We start from the raw sequence: 22,430 nt of genomic DNA on the forward strand, positions 1-22,430 counted from the left end.
AATAATATGCAGATTTTCATCATATATATGTTTTAATCACTTATGTTTTCATGTTTGCGTGTTTGATTTTCTACATCGTATGTATTAATATGTTTTCGGTTATTTCCATACTTACATTCTTAAAGATTTTTCTGTATCCTAAAATACATAAAAATCAAATTGAGAGGATAAGTTGTGTCAAATAATGATGAGAAATTGGGTGAAATATTTGGGTTTTCTTTATGTACGAAATATTGACAAAAAGATTAAATATTTGGATCTGGTGTGTGTTTAACAACAAAGGGGTTACAATACTGTTGACACATGCCTTAGGCTGTATTTGCATTATTTATTATTTGTACCACAACGCTCATTAACGTGTGCATACTTGAATAGTGACTTCTCCAGATTGTAATTCAGCCAATTAGAAATAAAGACACATAGAACACTGACCAATGGGATTCATAACTGAGTTTCACGGGCCAGATGTTAGAGGGAAACAAGACAGTTAGCGTTTAGACTTGGAGGTGTACGGATCGAGAAAGATACGATCATGTAGCTATCAGACTGTATTTGTATAACCGAAAATATTAAGTATGTTAGACATTAAATTGGACTAGAAACTGATACATGGTGTTGTTGAATATTTTATCCTGTATTATGCAGAGAAATTAACATAAATAGATAGAGTAGACTTGTCCCATGCACGGCACGAGAAAATGGGAGTTAATGCAAAACTCGTCATCTTGGCAATTCGCGCATGACGAGATATCGAATGATAGGCTACATACCGGTAATTTAAGAGTAATGAACATTGTTAGTAACTATGGGTCGTCCATGAACTATGAACGATTACGGGACAAATTGACTGAAAATAAATTTCATTAATAAACCGTGTTATGGATGGACAGGGGTAACATACATGGGTAAAAGTTCAGAAAAGTGAAAATACTGAAATTTCAAGCTGGGGGCCGCAGGGCCCCCGGTGGGTACAGGGCAACGCCCTGGCTGGGGGTTCAGGGGGCCGGAGGCCCCCGGAAGTTCCTGGATTTTAGCATATCGGAGTGCAATCTGAGGCCTTTAAATATACTTAAACACTGATAATATTCTCTACATTTTGAAGGTGAAATAGATGACAACACTACAAATCAAAGGTTCAAAAGTTAGAAAAGCAGAAAGTTGATCTACACAATGTCAATTTATTTTCACAATCAGTAACTGTAAGATGAGAAAGTTACTAATCACCCAAAAGTCCCTTAAAATTGACAGGATCTCAAAAATATCTACTGAATCGTGTCTAGGAATGATTTTTCTTTTCAAAAACACTTTTTGTTTTATCAAAATCCGTCAATGCAATCAGAAACAGCAAAGAGTTTCACAAAATTCTGCGTAAAATTTCACCATGACATTCCTGACGTCCACGGACGGATGCACGAAACCGGTAGTTTTTAGCAAATTTTCACTAATTCCTTCCCGAAAATATCCAAAAGCCACATACCTTCGAAAGATATGTCCATTCTCTTTCGATATGATGCGGTTACAACATCGAGCATCGGACACACAATTCACATTTGCGATATTAACAATAAATATTCACTGTTTGACGTTTGGAGTCGGCCATTACTTTTTCTAATGGGAGTAAATAAATAACGTAATCCCATTGGTTGTCAAAATTAATTCGATTGATTCGGCAATTATCATTGTTTTCTTAACCAATGGGATGACGTTATTTATTTACTCTGTTTAGTGAAGATAACAACAACAATTTGACCTGCCGGTCCTTGGACGTCAGGAATGTCATGGTGAAATTTAACGCAGAATTACCACCCCCCCTCAATTTTCTCCTCGAATTTATGCGATTTGGAAAAACGGCCCTGACGAAGATCGGAAATACGGAATTCCGTCATAATACGGAAATCTTTTATCCATGAACATATGAAAGACTGATCGTGACATTTCAACTACATGATTTCACGATTCGAAAACAAGGAAGAATCGTGAAATTGTGAAATCATGAAATTCTGAAAAGAAATAGCTAAATCACGAATGAATGAAATCGAGAAATTACGAAATTTTGAAGTGAAATTGTGAAATCATGAAGTTGTAAAGTTTTGGAGAGAATTTTGTCAACAAAACTTCACTATTTCACGATTTCGTGATTTCACTCCAAAACTTTACGATTTCGTGATTTCACAATTTCGTGATTTCATTATTTCTTTCAAAAACTTCTTCTTAAGCACATGCCTACATTGCAATCATCCATTTTCAAAATGGCGGAACTTCCTGAAACCCGTAATTATTTAGAGGTTAATAAACAGCTACAGTGTGCCGTATTTAGTAACATATGTAATGTTCATTTATATACACTGCCAATATGATTCTTTTTAACAATCACTCTGTGAAATATGTAATGATATATACCCCATAAAACATGAAAATACAGAATGTATTTTATATACCCAATAAAACTTATATACAACTGCTTGAACTTGTGAGGTTTATATAGGTTAAGAAGATGTTTGCATCACTTGATGACCACAGATGAAGGATAAAAATTGTGTGCACACCTAATCTAACCTAGCAAATAACTGGACCTCTCTAATGAGAACATACTCCTTACCACATACACACTAAAGAAACTACACTTTACTGAAGATCATTATTCCATCTCAAAAATAAAGCATTCCATCTCATGTATACACATAATATTAATAAACCAATAGCAATAAGTGTCAACAACACAAAACTTAAGATAATAAGATGCACATTCTGAAATATTGCAGAATCCATGCTGAATTCACAATGGCTGTAAAACCACTTCCTGTTTGCTTACAAAGACCCCATAATTACAAAGACCCAACAAAGCAGCATTATATATATTTAATTTTATGTTCTTATATAGACCCCATATTAAATATAGGCCTCACAAGAAAGGTCTGAAAACGACGGGCACCCCGCAGATCACGGTATGTAGTTGTATCATAAATTGAACATGTTAAAATACACAGTAGCTCCAGTTGCCTAAAGTAGAAAATTATAGAAAGTCATAAAAAATATACACCTCAATAAATTTGGCACACAAGTGAAAATTTGTGTACATGTTAAAAGGCTTAAGTAACTGAACTAACCGTTAAAATTGCACCATTTCCACGACTGTTTACAACTGTTAAAATTGCCCGAGATTTTTGCATGCATGTAAATACAGTACAGCTCGCAATGATTGTATGTATTTTGCGCTTACTAAGTGATCCAGGTTTCAAGTTACATTATGTAATGGATCGTTTTGTATGTACATTAACTTTGTTAAAGTGTCTGGGGAACACTCTCTCTCTCTCTCTCTCTCTCTCTCTCTCTCTCTCTCTCTCTCTCTCTCTCTCTCTCTCTCTCTCTCTCTCTCTCTCTCTCTCTCTCTCTCTCTCTCTCTCTCTCTCTCTCTCTCTCTCTGGGTCTCTCTCTCTCTCTGGGTCTCTCTCTCTCTCTCTGGGTCTCTCTATCTCTGGGTCTCTCTCTCTCTCTTACTCACTCTCGTAAGTAATATAATTTTCACATTGACTTAAAACTGGTAATCAAGTATGACCAAACTCTCTCTCTCTCCCTCTCTCTCTCTCTTGATGACAGAAGAGGTGGGAGGGGAATATGCCGATTCGTCTTTGTTTCTAGAGAGTCTGCAACTGACTGCAATACATAACTTAACATAACATATTCTTTATTAGCATAATGCATTTACAATACGTAAAGCCAACATGTAAACAACAATACATTAAGATACAGTGATAAGTGTTATTTGCCTGGAAGAATTAAATTGAATTTCGGATTTTGAGAGATATTTACCTACATCTATTAGCATTCTTCTATTCTGACTGGACATTAAACCTATAAATTTCTGTTATGTCGTGAATACACAAAAATAGTGTTTAAAATATATTTGTCATACTTTGGGCACAAAATATCACAGACACTAAATTCTTATATCTTAATCGGCCATATTTAAGACTGCTAATCATAGTTAAGATAGGGGTATAGCCAGGGATCAGGAAAATGCCGGTTTTATCGGTTTTTGACCGATTTTGGTCGTACTGGACCGATTGCAAATTGAGATTTATCATAAAAATCGGTCCGGATTTCACAGACAGGTGTGACATTCTACACACTTACCAGTACATTTATCTCCGCAGTCCCGAGATTAATCCGCTAATTGATATCCCCATGTCAAAAAATGCCCGAGGCGATCATAAATTAGGGGAATTAACAATGTAAACAATTGGGCACGCTTGATTGAGAAGTACAAGTGACACACTTGTTCCACGAAAACCGATTATTATTTACCACATTCGGTCCAGTATTAAATGATGCATGGTAGATTGTGAATATTAAAGGAGTATTATTTTGTTGAATATGATAATATTTCTTGCTTTCTTTGCAAATACTACATGTTTTATTGACATTGAACAACTTAATTGGTCATTAATCAAATCATCAAATGGGAGTCTTATAGAGTTCAAAAACAAATAGAGCTCATTCTATCTACCTTCTAAACCGATTGGACATTTCTTTCTAAAATAATTAATAAGACCAACAATTCTAAAACAAAATAAGATGTTTTTAATGTGATTTCAAATAAAAGGCCTATTTTCACATCACATCAAACATAATGTATTGTTCCATGCATGAAAGATTTAGAGAATATAGTCTTTTTTGGAGGGGGTGGGGGGGTGCGGGGCGAAGAGGTATCAGAGGGTTTCGGCCGTCTCTCGGACCGATTGGGATTCGGAGATTTCCTGATCCCTGGGTATAGATGTCTTAAAAAGAGATTTAAGAATTTTACTAAGACTGTTATTATGCCTGTTATTTTTCGTGAAACGCAACACAAATAAAGGCAGTTAATTTAAGCCTGTAACTTGTAAGTAAGACTGTTATGGAGTTAAGAACAATAATGGACTTAAGAATGTTCGTGAAACCGGGGCCCGGGGTCGTAAGGTTGGTTTACCATGTCGTTTAAAAAACAATTAAAACTAAATGTAAAGTAGGTGAGGCTTTCCCCGATTTAAGTAGCACCTATTGTCATATTACGACAATATCAATGAATCTTTGTTAGTCTATGGTACCATTTTTATTGCTTCCGTGATTTTTTTTGGAAACAGTTCCTAGTAGGCGGCACCTCTAGTCTCAATAATGAACCGTGAACGAAGCTTTTTTCATCATTTGGACATTTATCGTGCTTCGCTACGTCTCAAGTCTATCGTGATTTTTATGTTACAAAAGTTCCGATCGACCGACTGTGTTCTTTTAACATGCGATATTTCATATTCAAAAGGACTGACAAATAAATGGAAAGCAGAAATACATACATGAAAAAAAATTGAATCGTCTCAGCCCACACGAGTATCCGATTCACCTCTTATAAGCGAGTTATCTGTCAATTAACATCGATGAAGCTCAAAATTAGCTTTCGACTTCGATTTTGTTTACGACCGCGGCGAGATTCTCGCGAGAACATACGTCATCGTATTACGTAGTACAGTATGGGGAAAATGTACGCGTCTTATCCAAAATTGAGTTACAAGTACTAAATTTATCTTTTATATAATTAATGATTGATCTCTCTTCACATACAGATTAGGAAAAGGTGTTTTCGTAAACCAGCCTTTTAAGCACAGTCCGTAATGATTTCTTTTTTCAAATGATTCATATGTACTTCATTGTTTTAGATATAAAAACGGTCATATCATTCCTAAGAGTTGCGCCAGTATCAGCCAATGTGGTCCACTAAGTCTGAAAGAAGCCCAATTCAGCTTTCCATACATGTTTCACTATAGAGAAAAAAATACGGCTTTTCCTCAAATATATCTTCCCGTTTTTATGACAAAATGTTTAACAACAGTCGAATTCCACAAATAAATCCATCGTTTCAAAAAAGTAAGAACAAAAATATAGAATCAAATAAAGACAATACGGATCAAATTATTTTAGTCATAGTATATTATCAAATGCTCACAAATATTTTAAGACGGTTATACGCGTACACTATTATTTACAGTGATATGTGGAATTTGAGTGTCGGCCTACTTCTCGGACCGTGTGACGTAGCTCGTTGCTATTCGGATGTTTCGGACTTCTACCTCCACATTTTTTTGCACTTTTTATGTGTGTGATTTAAATCAAAGTTTTGGATATTAATACAATTGTGACATTCTTGAAACATCACACATCGGAAGATAAATGGTTGAGCTCCAAATCGGTATGTTTGATTTCACATTCCATTGCATATTAATGAAGTTATAGGCCGTCAAACGTGCGCAGAAAATCTGTGCTGAAAAATCTACCGTAAAAATCACGATGGACTCTGGACTCGAAGGCGTCAGTCAATATGGTGCCCGGAAAAAAGCCCCTCGGAAAAAAGCCCCTTCCACCAATTTTGCCAGTGCGGAAAAAAGCCCCTTCATCGATTTGCCAGTGCGGAAAAAAGCCCCTTCGTCGTTTTGCCAGTGCGGAAAAAAGCCCCTTCGTCGTTTTGCCAGTGCGGAAAAAAGCCCCTTCGACAATTTGCCAGTGCGGAAAAAAGCCCCTTCCAAATGATTATGTTTAGAGCGGTAAAAATCCCCTTAGAAACCATAGAGTAAATTTACTTTTTTCAAACAGACTGGGACACAAAAAAGTAACATGTGAACGAAAATTATCATATTGTATTATATTTATTATGACAAGCAAAACTACAAATGATGAAACATATTTCAAAATATCTTACATATCTACATTACATCAAAAAATATCACTGTAAAATGTCACTCGTAGTCTCTTCACCGAAGACGGATGTTGTGTCCAACAGTATCTAGGAACTCACCCATTGTCTTCCTTCCGGAGCTGTACTGCTGGCAAAGGGTCTGCAGCGTCTTCGTGTGGAGTTGTCTTCTTCTCTTATGTTTTGTCACAGTCTTTCCTTGTCTAAAGCGGAGCACATCGGCCTCTACCATTGTAGCGTCCCGTTGAACACACACAACAGCTGTCCAGAGGGAAGGATTAGCATGACCCACCAGCTTCGCGAACCCACTGTTCCACTCCTCACAGACGTTGTTTGTACGTTCTTTGCCGCTCAGGGTACTGTCGAGCACGTTCCATGTGGCGGATGGGAAACGTGGCCCAGTCCTCCTGAACTTAATACGGCCTTTTTTAGGCCGGCCGCCTTTAAATGAAGGTCTTTAACATTTTTCGCAATGTTTGTTGATTGGAAAAGGCATGTTTTTAATGAATATGATTTGTTTGTCAATAGTGTGGAAATTTATATAATAGACATACCGCTCCAAGTATAATAATCATTTGGAAGGGGCTTTTTTCCGCACGGGTAAAATTGGTGGAAGGGGCTTTTTTCCGCACTGGCAAAACGACGAAGGGGCTTTTTTCCGCTCTGGCAAAACGACGAAGGGGCTTTTTTCCGCACTGGCAAATTGATGAAGGGGCTTTTTTCCGCACTGGCAAAAATTGGTGGAAGGGGCTTTTTTCCGAGGGGCTTTTTTCCGGGAATCAGTCAATATAGCAATAGCCTTCGAGACCAGAAATCTGGACTAGCGGCACCTCATGAGGTTTTAGACGGCGGATTTCTGCCGGCTACTTCTGAAAGCCCTAAGTTTCAAACAGTTTATAATAATTGTTCAACATTCCCACGGGATACCTTTATTGGATCTATGATGCTTCAAACTGTATGTAAATGTAATGTAAAATGTTAATCACCCTGCCTCTTAGTCTCAATAATGAACCGTGAACGAAGCTTTTTCATCATTTGGACATGTATCGTGCTTCGCTACGTCTCAAGTCCATCGTGATTTTTATGTTACAAAAATTCCGAACGACCGACTAAGTGCTTTTACCTTGCGATATTTCATGTTCTAAGGGACTGACAAAAAAGCGGAAACCTGAAATACATACATGGATGATTTTTGAATGGTCTCAGCCCACACAAGTATCCGAAACACCTCTTATAAGCGAGTTATTTATCAATTATTACAGCAATTTGGGTTAAAACTGTTTTGTTGTTCCCACAAAATACGTCATAGATCTGAGAAATTCCTGGGGAACCCCGTGTGACGTAGTAGACTGGAAACCGGTCTTTCGTCTATCGAATGTCGTGGAACATAATGGAGCCAGTAGACAGCGGGGGACCAGCTTAGTGAACACGTACTTGGTCATTTCGAATGTTTCGGACTTCTACCTCAACATTTTTTTGCACTTTTTATATGTCTGATTAAAATCAAAAGTTTGGATATTAATACAATAGCGACATATAAACTTCACAGATTGACAGATAAATGGTTAAACTCCAAATCGGTATGTTTGAATTCATATACCATTCAATATTAATAGCAACCACAGACATATTTTTTAAATTAAAGTTATCTTGTTCTTTTTTATTTTTTCTAAAAGAGATTGAAAAGACAATTAAATAACTTTTTGAGTTTTTGGAATATCTTAAGTAGAACCAAAGTTATGAGCTTTTAAAGTTTTAAACTTTGCGTCGCTTTTATGAATTCTCTCCCAATACTTTAGTCCAGTACTATCATGTCTTCGCGGAACCTTTTCGAGGAAATATTTTAGTTAAATTGCTATAACTTTTTTATTTATGATTCAAATGTCATAATATTTGGTAGTCTAATGTATTTTTTCATGATCTATCCATTGCAGCAACTTTCAATGCAGTATCTCCACTCATTACCAAGATAATTGCTTATTACTACAGAAAAAAATTGCAAAAAAACAACAAATATGTTTACCAACTTTATTCAAGATCTTTTTTTATATGTATTATAGTTTTGTTCAGTTTTTTTGCATAATCAAACATGCTATGGTATATTCAAACAATATATCAATAATTCAATAACACATGTTATATGATAGATACATTAATCTTAAGTGTAATAAAGATATGAACATCAGCTGCAACAATGTAAGCCCTGCAATACAACTTGAACGAATTTCATTGTGTAATATATGTAACACTTGCTTAAAAAATAAGGGGTTGTCAATCTGTGAATTCATTCATCTATAGTAGCAGCTGAATTTATTGTTTAAATGCAACAGCACATTTATGTGAAAAAACACTCTTTGTATTTGTTATACAGTTCATTGAGTTCAATGTAATCCTTGAAGAACCTCTGGCGCCCCGGGTTCATGCATTCAACTTTTGGTGTGATGCAAAATGCACAAGCTCCAAAACAAGTCCATTTTTAATGTCTACATTTGACAGTTCCGGAGGACACTCTTCAGCTTTGCACAGCCATGAATGAAATCTTAACGTTGTATTCTTGACAGAACGGACCAGGGTGTATGTCTCCGTCACACTGCATAGTTGGTTTCTGAAATGAAAAATAAATATATATATAATATATATATATAATTATGTTGTATTTTTATTGTATTTACAACCCAACATAATCAGTATACAATAAAAATACAGCTCTAGATTGTAAATGAAGATGTATTTTATTTAACTGACATAGTGCTCTTCAAAATAACATTAAACATATCTGTGTGAATTTTAATAAAATAATAACAGTAAATGCCATTACAATATGATATGTCTACTTAAAAGCCATATAATGCTTATATGAATTGATTTCTGGTTTATAATATAAATCAAATCTCTTATTTATGCAAGGTTAACCAATTTATGCCTAGCGTCTAGAAAAAAGGCATTGGCAAACAGTGTAGACCCAGATGAGACGCTGCACGATGTGGCGTCTCATCTTGGTCTGCGCTGTTTGCTTAAAGGAATTTCTGTAAAAAATATTCTTAATATAGAAATAAATATACTAGACATCCCTAACTTTGGAAATAAATTAATCCAATTTAGAAGGATGGTTACGTCCACTAGGCATAAATGGGTTAAGAAACAAGTTGGCTTAAGTTAAGGACTAGGGTTAATAAGATTTCTTGAAAGATTAACAGGGTAATAGTAATACTGTGATACATAAAACAAACTCATACATCGAATACATAACATAAATAGTCCTTTTGAAACATGAAATTTTAGTTTTAAAACGATTTTTCTAGGAAACTTACGTTTTCAAAGTGTTATCAATAACGGGTCACAAACTGTGACGATGACATACATCATCGTAAAATCAACAAAACAATGCAATGCTTTATTTACATTAAATACATCGCATTCTTATTTAAATCAAACAAAAAACATTATTTTATTTGTTTGCAAGCGATAGTTACCTGTTTCGAACAATTAAATCGATATATTTATCGATTCAACTACAGCGAGTAAACAATTTTGGAATTTTTCAAGATGGCGTCGTATGGAAAAAAAATCTCAACCGCGTGGCCTTGATGACCCCGCACTCTCGAATCACGATGCGATCGTCAATTTCTACTCAATTTTAACAATTTATACACCATTTTAACCAGCAGAAATTGATTTTTTTTACGATATATGCCGCTATTATGAATTTTCTATACTTTTCGTTCCATTTTCGTCTAACTTTAGGGCTTTATTGTTTCATTATTTTTTGTCGTAGAACTAAGCGGCTTACATCATTGTAAACAACAATCTTTTATTTGATTGGTCAAATGAAAATCATTTGCATATGTTACGAAACTACGATCGCATTCAACTTTGATTTCACACATGTTTACTAAAACGCCGCCGGGAGCTCGCTCGATACCGACGCTTCAAAGCATCCAATAGGCAAACTAATTACCAATAGTCTTAATCAACAAACAATGAACAAATAATAAAGAAATTTATATCATTGTAAAGTTTATTAATTAAGCTTTAATTACATAGCATTTTCATTATTTTTGCATGATAATTACTTATTGAAATATTGGTTAGAAGTTAACAACCCCTCGGAAATCGATACGATATCGATAAATTCTAGTGGGCTTATCAGGTCTTCTGTGGTTGCTAATATTAATGAAGTTATAGGCCGTCAAACGTGCGCAGAAAATCTGTGCGGAGAAATCTAACGTAAAAATCACGATGGACTCTGGACTCGAAGGCGTCAGTCAATATAGCAATAGCCTTCGAGACCAGAAATCCGGACTACCTGCCTCTCTGCCACTCTGGCAAATAATAGCCACTAATCGAAAGAGATTATTTAATTTTCCCTCTGCATAATAACTGAACAGCTGAATACACGTATTATTTACAACAATAAATTAGTTGAAAACTAGTTTAAAAGCGAGTTTACAGTCTAAGTAAGATAGCTAAAAACAACTTAAAAACCGTTTGCAATATCAATAAGACTTCATGTGTGATTGTGAGACAATCGTTGGTGATTTGGAACTACAGCATATTTTAACTGTGCTACGCAAGGTTTCATAAAACAAACAATTGTGTGTTCAATTTACCTTGAAATACATCATTACTGAGTACTGTAGATCTATTAATTTTCAATATCACATGTAACACCCGTTAACTGCCGCCATTTTCTGATCTTCGTGTTCTATATCACTTCACGCGCTTTAACTGCGGGGCATACATAAAATTGCGGGTTCTATGCAAGCGTCTAGATGATGTAGAGATGGGTTCTTTACTGACCTGGAGTAGGGGAGACAACTCTATTTTAATTTCAATTTAAGACCGACTTGCGCGTAATTGCTATAGGATGCTTCCAGTATGAAAGTTAACACATTTAAGGCGCACATATTTTGCGGGTTCTTATATAGATCCCATATTAAATATAAGCCCCACAAGAAAGGTCTGAAAACGACGGGCACCCCGCAAATCACGGTATGTATTGATATATATATATATATACATATACATATATATATATATATATATATATTTATATATATATATTTATATATATATATGTATTAGTCTTACATTTGGCTCTTGTTAACAGTATGTTTCCACTAATTGTTTACAGTAAACAAAAAAAGGTGTGATGATTATGCCTGTTTTATAGTACGTTTATTGTTAAACTGTGATTCCTCGTCAATCTAAGGTTATCCCTTACTTAATGACCGACTTCATTCAAAAATAAAACCCGAGTTAACCATGCCCGCATACGCATTCTCTTTACCGATTGGACAGCGAACATCACAGTTTGGCGCCTGGAAAGCGACTTTCTCGCTATGCATCTGTGTATTGTGTCAGCGCACACGAGTGTGTAATACGGCTTGAATATTAATTACGTACGTAATGTTATCTCTTATCAGTGGATTATCTATTACCTCTATAATTACCGGGGTATTACCAGTCACCGGTACAGATTCTCCGAGATCAATAGTAGTTAATACCGAGCTCGCCCCTCATTTTCTCAACGGATTTATGTGAATCTTAAAATCGGTCCTTAGCGGAGATATTACTCCTATTTTCGAAAAATGTCTTTTAGTTTTTTTTGACGTTGACATTTCGTTGTTTTTTTTTCAACCCAATTAGCGGATTAGACTAATCAGTACGATAAAGTCAAACAAGGTGTCAACTGTCTTTATTGGTAACAAAAATACATACATTAAATGTATCTTAGCTATACATTGGGTGCTGTTTGTCCGGGTTTTCAATTTAATCGGGTGCCAATTGTCCGGGTTGACAAATTTACCGGGTGCTGTTTGTCCACCTCAACAAATTTACTGGGTGCCGTTTGTCTGCCTCAACAAATTTACTGGGTGCCGTTTGTCTGCCTCTGCAAAAAAACACTGGGTGCCGATCGTCTGGGTGCAGTTTGTCCTACAATCTTAATTACACTGAGTGCCTGCCCTATATAAGTACAACTTTATACTTATACTTAGTTTTTCTCGATTGGTCATTGTCGGCTCGGGTACTACTTACATGTACCCCGGGTACTCTAAAGTATACTTACATGTACCCCGTGTACGGTAAATATACTTAATCATACCAGGTCGATATTAGACTGTACCCGAGTCGTAATCCCGACTAAAATCTGATGTCGTAAAATGCGCTACCGATTATCTTAAACAAACTTCTCTTTAAAAAAAATTGTGTCAACATGCTTTGTGAATATGAGTTTCGATAATATAGAGGCCGTTTTACAGAAAATTGACATAAATGTGAATATAATTAATTTCAAAGTAATAGCCGACAACGACCGATTTAGCGTTAAATTTCCCGGGTACGTTTTAGTATATTTACCGTACCAGGGGTACATGCAAGTATACTTAAGAGGACCCGGGGTACATGTAAGTAGTACCCGAGCCGACAATGACCAATCGAGCCTTAGTTTTATATGGTTGTTTGTAACCACTAAAAGTGCGTTTATTTACAAGCAATTTATTCTTCTACCATAAGTTGGCTTTAATCATTAAAATTCAATAATGCAAACATTTAACACAATTTTGAAAGTTGATTTTACCTGTGATGGAGTTATAAAATCGTTTAAATCTGTTAATTGTAGGGCACTACTGAAACCAGCCATTTCTGTCGAATAAATAAGAGGCTTCCGATTAAATAGACTGGCAGCGTGTCATGTACAGTAACGTCGATAAGAGTGTAAAGTTATCCATAGATGTTGAGTTATGTATCAACTCAATGGACAAATCCTTGCTATGCATATCCCCAGCGATTGTGTGTTAACTTTATTGGAAGTAATTTAAATCCACTATCTACTTATAATTAATGTTCAACAGTCATTTATACTATAAAAGGGTCCGGGGTATTGTGCAGGGTTCAGATGTAAATAAGTGAGAAGATAGGTCAGATAATTAAATGAGCCACTCTCTGTGAAAAGGGGGTTTAATGCATATGCATAAAGTGTCGTCGCATATAAGCCTGTGCAGTTCGCACAGGCTAAGCAGGGACGATACTTTCTGCTTAAACTAGATATTTGCTTAGAAGACACTTTTTTAAAATGAAAATATCATAAAAGCGGAAAGTTTCGTCCCTGATTAGACTTCACAGGAAACTATACGCACATGCATTAAACCTCCTTTTTTACAGAGCAAAGTCCATTAAAGCATACAATTCAACGCGGAATATGCCTTTACGCTTGAACTCTGAGCTTTCAAAGAGAACTAAGAGAAATTACGTAATGATTTATCGTTTAACTTACATTAGAATCAAAGATCTATTAATAAAGATTTATTGATAGATCTTTTGGAATGCATAAAATGATGTCAATAACATCAACATCATGTGACATTACTTGACTACACTTGGTTATTTAATTCCAATGATGATTAATTAGTCTAATGTTTATTATCCATCCGCCTTTGTATAAATTTGATGTCCATCCGTCCGTCTGTCACAAACTGTTCATGGCAATATCTCAGAAATTATTTAAGATATCAGCATTAGAACTAATGGGTGTATAGATATTAGTTAAGGGAAGTGCCATGCATCAATTCAAAGAATGTGTTTGTTCATCGGGATTCACTTCGCAAATGATACTGGTGCGTTTTTCTTAATGTGATGAAATATCTTACCGGTACATATCTTTTCCTTTTCTCGTGCAAATTGCTTTTTCAACAGTGTCAATTTGAATACCTGAAGATTTTTAGACATTTTTTTTACAAATAAAACCACTTTACCTCGGAAATATTAACCTAAAAGTCATAAACCCAATAATCATGAAATACTTTTAAAAATCGTTTTAACGATGAAGTAAACGGTCGTTTGATTTGCGCACGTTTTTCACGAGTTTTGTAATGTCACATGAGGCTCTAGTGGCCTTAAGATTAAAATGAGTCAAGTGCATTAACAAGTAAATTGATTGAAGCAGTATTTGTTGTATGCATGCACAAAGTTCAAAATAAGTTTAATGTTGCCATACAACATAAGCGAAAACATTAAATAAAATATAAAATGAACCGGCAGCCAGACTAATTACCTGTAATTTGCTGTTGTCACAATTGTTAAATATTTTGGTCAATTATTGTTATTTACCTTGTCAAATTGTAAAACTTTATTTGATGTGTATAATAAAATGAGTCTGGTAATTTTCGATTTTTTTATTTTGTTAAACAAATATGCTTGATGGCTATATTTGAGTTATACTAGAATATTTTTTATAATAATTTTATTTGGAACTTTTATATCTTTGCTAGTTGACAGTTGTCATTTCCAACATCAGGCACTCTGCATGAGCTGCTAATCCCCTCCCCCTGCTGCCAACCCCCTTAAAATCCCTATTTTTGTCCATTTGTTATACAGCAAAAAAATATTAACATATATATAATCTAATGTTTTGTATATAAGTAATTTAAAAAAAAGTATAACAAATGGACAATTTTGAGGGATTTCGGAGGGGATCAGCAGCTGGGGGTATGGGGTAAAGGCTAATGCCAAGAGTCTGTGTTTGTAATACTTTTTATACAATTATAGTAGTATCATTGTGTTGGGTATTTTTGATGGTGTAAGTTTATTAAGGCTTCTATCGCTTTATGCTCTTAATAATGAGAAAAAATACATAAAATTAGTATTGGTAATTTGAAACAAATATATGATCAACCAAAGTTTATGAAAATACCACCTCCACCTGTCAAGTACACATGTTAAAGTATGTTTACTTTTCAGCCAAATAAAAGTCACTCACTGCTCATGTTCTCATTTGTTCTGTACATCACTTGGGGTATTTTTGACAGTCACAATCAACTCTATTATACATCGCCAAACAAAAAGTTAAGAACCCCTCTTCAAATTTAATAAAACACTTTTGTGATGCAATTTGAACTGGATATTGATATCGTTTGAACAGTGTGTAGTGTTTTGTTCATAATATTGATTTTCATACTGCTCCCCAATAGATCATTCAATATTCTGAGGTGCACTCTCGAAATTAAAAAAATGGATCTATCAAACCTTTAACAATTGTTTTTTTTTAAATGCAAAGTGCACTCATATATTAAATCTATCACAACACTTCATATAATTTGTAAGCTAAACATACATGTGCTATAGTATTTTGATAGGTGGGAGGGTTTGCATGTGTTTAAGATCCAATTAGAGTTTGACCCAATTTTTTTTTTTCGAGGGAAACATGTATATATTTAACAGTAAATATATTCCACAAAATGACAACATTTGCTGCATCAGAATTGATTTAAATATTCAATGATGACTCTGAAATTTAAGGGAACAATTTAAATTGATGAAAACTACGATTGGAACATATGTGAGGTTGTTTATTTACAAGTCTAATTACCATAAACACATAAACATTATGACAATAAACACATAAACACTCTGACAATATGACACGATTAATAGTTTCAAATCGGAAATTTTGCTGATAATGATATTCAGGCTAGTTCTGTTACAATTGACTGTCTGGCAATAAAATTAAGCATGTATAATATCGTGATAACCACTTAGTAGTTGTTTCAAAAATTATAAGTAAAATTATAATCACTATTTAGTATACATAATTTTTTAAGTGTCACACTATATATATATATGCCTAAGCTAGAATCTTACTTATTCCTTTATGTTTCCATATAGGTTGCTGGATTCATCCAATAATGACACTCCTGGATATAGCAGTTAATTAACCAATTTAGTAGGACCCACACAATAAATAAACACATTACAAATCAGGTGTAAATTGTTTTCCATTAGTACAAAATATAACAGTATTTTGTGTAATAAATGCATTGCATTTAGTTCTAGAGATGTATAAACAAAAATTCGTAAACTTTTCAATTACAGTAATGCATGAGCTGTTTGCACAAGTCCTCACCAAGAAGGATCTGTCTAAGGCGGGAGAGTTATTCTCCCTTGACGACAGTGACATCAAGAATGACCTCACACAGGTGCTTGAACGTATCTGTGAGATTGCCAAGAGTCCTGAGTATGCCACAAGTGACAACGATCAGTCAGTGGTAGAGATATGCATCACTAGGGTCACCTCCGCAATAAGGTTGGTGTGGTTCAGCCTAACTGCCTTTATTAGATTTGTGTGCAGCCCTTACCTCTACAAACAATTGATATGGGCCGTGCTCTGTGAAAAAGGGGTTTAATGCATGTGCGTAAAGTGTCGTCCCAGATTAGCCCGAGCAGTCCACACAGGCTAATCAGGGATGACACTTTCCACTTTTATGATATTCATAGTTCAAAGAAAGTCTCTTCTTAGCAAAAATCAAGTTTAGGCGGAAAGTGTCGTCCCTGATTAGCCTGTGCGGACTGCACAGGCTAATCTGGGACGACACTTAACGCACATGCATTAAACCCCTTTTTCACAGAGCACAACTCATATGTTGTCTAATCTATGACTGAGTTTGCAGTCTTCATGCTAACTTTAAGCCTGACAGCCTGGGGCTGGTTGAATGTTCTTCAGCTACCAGATATTGGTAATTATAAAGTTCAGCAATTTAATTTTTTCATTAGTTTCTATGAAAGTATTTGGATTAGTGCTATTGGTTTATATTGATTACTGTCAAGACTTGTAAATGTTGGTGTCTAATGTTTGAAGGGAGGGTGTAAGGCCCTTCAGATGAGGAATTTCAAGACATAAAGGGAATTATAGTTTTGATGATAAGCATGATAACTGGTCTTACTGTCTATGTTTATATTCTACTTTGTTATAAACGGTTTATCAAATACTTTGTTGCATATATGCTGAATTATATTAGTAAAAAAATGGTTTTGATGAAAATATCTGGGAAGATGTACAAAAATGCCTCTATTTTTTGTCAATATTTGTTCAAAATTTAGTCAATTATGGTCACACAAAGCTTTCATTGAGAAGGGTATTTAATAGAATGTATATATATAAGGAAAAAATATGCCTTTTGAGCTGAATAATGGAGCAGAATTTGGGCCAAAATCACTGAAAAACAATTTTGGGAGGTCAGAGAAAGTGCAGAGGACCGTGACCACAAATCTGTTTTGTCTGTCAAAACATACATTCTTGGGCATTGGTCTCTGACTGGTACTGTAACAATGCCTGTTATTTGTGGATTCAGAGTCAAACAAGTTTGGGAAACAGTCATTAAGAACCTCAAAAATGATTATCCCACTAAAAAAACAATGTTTTTTTTCTTTTAAGGGAGACACTCATTATTTAAGAGAATGCAATGATGCCATAGAACCATAAATTACTGGTACTAAATCAAAACCTGTTATTTGTAGAATCTAACAAAATTAACATCAAGAATTTCTTATGTGAGCATTTTCCTTTTTTTTAAGTATGTTTTTCCATTTCAAGAGAGACACACAGTATAGAGGAGAATGCAGCAGGTCTTGTACAACTCCTGGAAGTGTGCCACACCCACAACCTGCGTCCCTCGGGCATCAAGGACGCTGACCCTCCACACACCAAAATTGCCTCCGACATCATGAGCTGTCTTTTCATGGTAATAAATATATTACCAAGGGGAGAGGGTGTAAAGGAATAATGTCAATTTGTTTATCAGTCTGTCCGCTTAAAATGTCCTACGTCAAATGATTGAATTGAATAGGTCGCCACGGCGTTTAGGATATGGTTTCTGCCATGCACGCAGGAGGTCATGGGTTTGATCCCACCTGTGGGAGCGTTCTTGAGGTCTCCCCCAGAGGCATCAAGTTATGGTCTAGTTGCAGGAAACAGACTCAAGGATGTTTCAAATAAGCCCTAGGCTTTCTATGCATTTTAAACTAAATGATTGAATCTACACATAAAAAAGCAATCATAGAACTGTTGATGTGCTAAGCACGTTCTCATTTCCAGTGCTCCTTACATTCCCTAGTTATTTTCCCTTAAAGGCACTAGTTCACTGATTTTTTGCTTTTTATGCCCCCAGATCGAATGATCGGGGGTATATTGTTAACCAGGTTTTCCGAAGGAAAAAACTGGTTATTAGATTGGCGAATGCGGGCGGGCTGGCTGGCTGGCTGGCTGGCGGGCTGGCTGGCGGGCTGACGGCTGGCGGAATAAGCTTGTCTGGGCCATAACTATGTCGTTCATTGTCAGATTTTAAAATCATTTGGCACATTTGTTCACCATCATTGGACGGTGTGTCGTGCGAAATAATTATGTCGATATCTCCAAGGTCAAGGTCACACTTTGAGTTCAAAGGTCAAAAATGGCCATAAATGAGCTTGTCCGAGCCATAACTATGTCGTTCATCGTCAGATTTTAAAATCATTTGGCACATTTGTTCACCATCATGGGACGGTGTGTCCCACGAAAGAATCACGTCAATATCTCCAATGTCAAGGTCGCCACGACTAAAAATAGATTTAAAAAAAAAAAAAAATTACAAAGGGGGTTGGTTAATTTTTTTTGGTCATTTCAAAAGTTCAGTTTGAGTTTTCTCCCTTTATCAGATTTTTTTTTCACAATGAAAACCTGGTTTTGTGACAATTTTGTCCCTTGTTTTTTGCCTGTCTGTCTGTCATTGTATGTGTGTGTCTGTGTGTCATTGTATGCGTGTGTCTGTCCCAAAACTTTAACCTTGGCCATAACTTTGCAATATTGAAGATAGCAACTTGAAATATAGCATGCATGTGTATTTCATGGAGTTGCACATTTTGAGTGGTGAAAGGTCAAGATCAAGGTCATTTTCAAGGTCAAAGGTCAAATATATGGCTTCAAAGCGGCGCATTAGGGGGCATTGTGTTTCTGACAAACACATCTCTTGTTTTAAATTGCTTCATGCCTTATTAGCTGGATTTAGACAAAGGAACTTTTAAGCACCTGTATAATAACAAGGATAGAATTTAGAAAAGAAATAAAAGTTTGCCCCGCAAGGGCATGATGTGTCCTTTTTTAATAAAAGCTTATGGCTAAAACCACTTGTGTGATGTTATTTTGCTGAACCCACAGCCCAATTAATGCTATTTTAACCCGAACGTAACCAAAACAATCCAATGGCTTGCTAAAAAATAGTACATTTAATAAATCTTTTTTGTCGCGTGCTTCACGAATTATCAATGTCCACCAATGAAGATAATTGAATACATAATGGGTAGCATATTATCACTCAAAAGAACTGTCTGTGTCTGAGAATAAAGCCATACGTCTCACAATTATTTTAGTTATGACGAAAAAGTGATTGCTCTTTTCATTTTCGCTTGCAGATATGCGTGTCTGCAGCCATATTTGTCTCTTACTTTGAGTTCAAAATGTTTATATGTTCCTTTGTTATTCAATCATTATCATAGTTGTTGCCAAGTTTCATTTAAATAGATGTGTCGAAATTACAAGGAATCTATACAAAAAAGAATGTCTTATAGTGAATAATTTAAAAAAACGACGTTCCTGTTAAATAGTATATTTTATAAAAGAAATATCCTAACATTAGCATCTATCCGTTTGATAGCAGGATAAATGCATATGAAATTTTGTACAGACTACAAAAATGCAGTAATGATACGAGACAGAGAGTAGTTTACAGGAGAAACTAACCAAGTCTACAACGCCACTATTAAGCATTTGCTGTTTGCGAAATGTTACAATGTACAACCTCTCAAGATGCTCTCTGATCATGTGACCAACTATTTCCTTTTTTTTCATTAAGTGCCTTAAGTTAATATAATCTCCTTATTTGATCTGTATTCAAGTCTTACTTACATCAATTAATTTTTTTAAGTAAAACAACAGAAACAAAAAATCACAGTATAATTAAAAAACCATAAAATCACTTAAGGCAATCTATAGACAAGTCCCTTAAACATTTCAGCATTACAGCATAAAGCACATGGCTGTATGTATTCAGCATAAAACCAGAACAGCCTGTGAGTCACTGGCTGGCTGTTCAGTTTTGATGCTGTTTGCTGCTAATCAGTATCTAATCATATGAAATGAAACATTTAACATTGAAACTATAAAGAAAGTTCTTCAATTTTATTTGATTTTCTTAGGGACTTAACTCTTTCCCAGCTTATAAGCAAAGTGAAAATGGCTATATGCAAACAGCATAAAACCAGAACAGCCTGTGGGTAACTCGTAATCTGTTCAGGTTTTATGCTGTTTACTGATCATCAGGAGAAGAAGCCATACATACTTGAATCTAGTAAGAAAGGTCTTACATTAAATATAACTTTCTAAGGGACTACATATGCGTGAAAATTGTAAGTGGTTAAGGGTTAAAGAGAGTCGAAATGCCTATCTTAGGGGTAAAGGATTAACATTTCAGCATTACGGCAAAGAGAAGGTGATGTCCCTTGCGATACCTGTCGTGGTGAAGTTCCTTAGCACAGACCATAAGGAGCTGAGTCACAATGTATCCAGTTACCTCTCCCTGGCCGCCATCGACAATGCCGACATGCTTGCCCAGTACATGGATCTTATTGTCAACAGCATTCTTAAAGGTAAATTATTAACCCTTGCCCTTGCAGAAGCAAAGTGAAAATGTCTGCTCATCAGTATCAAAGGGTTGGAAATAAAGCTCTTAAATCTTGAATCTAGTAAAAAAAAGGTGTTTAAATACATTTATTCTTCTTCAGGACTACAAATGCGTAAAAGTACATATTCAAGTAGTTAAGGGTTAAACTGGTCTCCGCATAAACCTTAACCTTTATACTATTTTCAAAATATAATAGCAAATGGTACTACTTCTTATAATAAAATACTTTAACCCTTTGCATGCTGGGAAATTTGTCGTCTGCTAAAATGTCGTCTGCTGAATTTCTAAAATTAGCATTTTCTTCGATTTTTTTCAAAGAATATTATCAGAATAGCAAACAGTTTGGATCCTGATGAGACGCCACGTTCTGTGGCGTCTCATCTGGATCCAAACTGTTTGCAAAGGCCTTCAAAATTCGGTTCCCGCACTGAAAGGGTTAAGAAATTCTTGTGATGGCAGAGATTCTATGTGAGAGCATGGAAGGTCTACTCTGCATGGAGATTAATGGCTATATGCAAACAGCATAAAACTAGAACAGCCTGCAAGTAACTCATATCTTCCATAAACTTTTACTTATTTCATAAAAAGAAAATGTCAGTCATAAGATCTCCAGTAGTCATAAGTCAAGTATGAGAGTCAAAGTGGAAATTGATACTCAAATGGATGTTCATTTTGGATAATGAATGTAACATGTGAAGCCTGTAAAAAAGCCAAACAGTAACCCATACATCAATAATCAACACTCAGTGTACATGTATAATAAAAAGAAAATTAATTGAGTTTAAATTGTGTAAACTGTTTTGACTAACAATTATTTTTGGTAATTGAAATGTATGTTTCTGCAAATTTATTGACAGTATAAACGCTCAGAACAGAGTTAGTTTTGTTTACCGGTCAAATCACTGGTATTTGGCATATTAAATATTTTAAAAGGTCCATAGAACTTGAAATATTGAGGCAGTAGTTACAGGCAATGTCTAGTTAGTTGTTAAAGCAAGCATCATTAAAATATTACATTTGATATGTGCAACAGATACTGGTCATATATTGGTTGGTAAAAATAAAATAATAAAAGTTACACAAAAGTGACAAGAGTCTTATTTCATTTGTATGCCCCCGGATCAAACATATTGCTAAATCATGACATCTGGGAGGTTTTGAGGCCATAGTGCATGATATTTTTAAGTTACACGGCATGCTGTAAAACCTATAAAACTTTCCAA

General features: G+C 35.3%; 2 protein-coding genes and 2 long non-coding RNA genes across 4 annotated transcripts in view; 1 reads left to right on the forward strand and 3 right to left on the reverse strand.

The window, feature by feature from the left end:
• The window catches only part of LOC127831802 (uncharacterized protein PF3D7_1120600-like), a 32,027-nt gene extending 20,426 nt beyond the window's left edge, over positions 1-11,601 (reverse strand). Inside the window, exon 1 of the mRNA XM_052356877.1 lies at positions 11,329-11,601. Within this exon, the coding sequence (XP_052212837.1) occupies positions 11,329-11,343 (15 nt within the window). The 5' untranslated portion in view covers positions 11,344-11,601. The remainder of the gene's footprint in view (positions 1-11,328) is intronic.
• Positions 1-22,430, reverse strand: part of LOC127831808 (uncharacterized) — a 104,514-nt gene that overhangs the window by 39,033 nt on the left and 43,051 nt on the right. The gene's annotated exons all lie outside the window — the stretch shown is intronic.
• On the reverse strand, positions 8,733-10,405 carry LOC127831807 (uncharacterized). The gene is made up of 2 exons (XR_008026503.1): positions 10,192-10,405; positions 8,733-9,323 (listed from the first exon to the last, which is right to left on the reverse strand). It is a non-coding gene; the product is annotated as an uncharacterized LOC127831807 (long non-coding RNA).
• The window catches only part of LOC127831803 (ventricular zone-expressed PH domain-containing protein homolog 1-like), a 51,740-nt gene continuing 44,100 nt past the window's right edge, over positions 14,791-22,430 (forward strand). Inside the window, exons 1-4 of the mRNA XM_052356879.1 lie at positions 14,791-14,876; positions 16,589-16,799; positions 18,087-18,234; positions 20,998-21,172. Coding sequence (XP_052212839.1) covers positions 16,591-16,799; positions 18,087-18,234; positions 20,998-21,172 — 532 coding nt within the window. The 5' untranslated portion in view covers positions 14,791-14,876; positions 16,589-16,590. The remainder of the gene's footprint in view (positions 14,877-16,588; positions 16,800-18,086; positions 18,235-20,997; positions 21,173-22,430) is intronic.

The sequence above is a fragment of the Dreissena polymorpha genome, chromosome 5, assembly GCF_020536995.1.
Source record: "Dreissena polymorpha isolate Duluth1 chromosome 5, UMN_Dpol_1.0, whole genome shotgun sequence".
NCBI classification, from domain to species: domain Eukaryota; kingdom Metazoa; phylum Mollusca; class Bivalvia; order Myida; family Dreissenidae; genus Dreissena; species Dreissena polymorpha.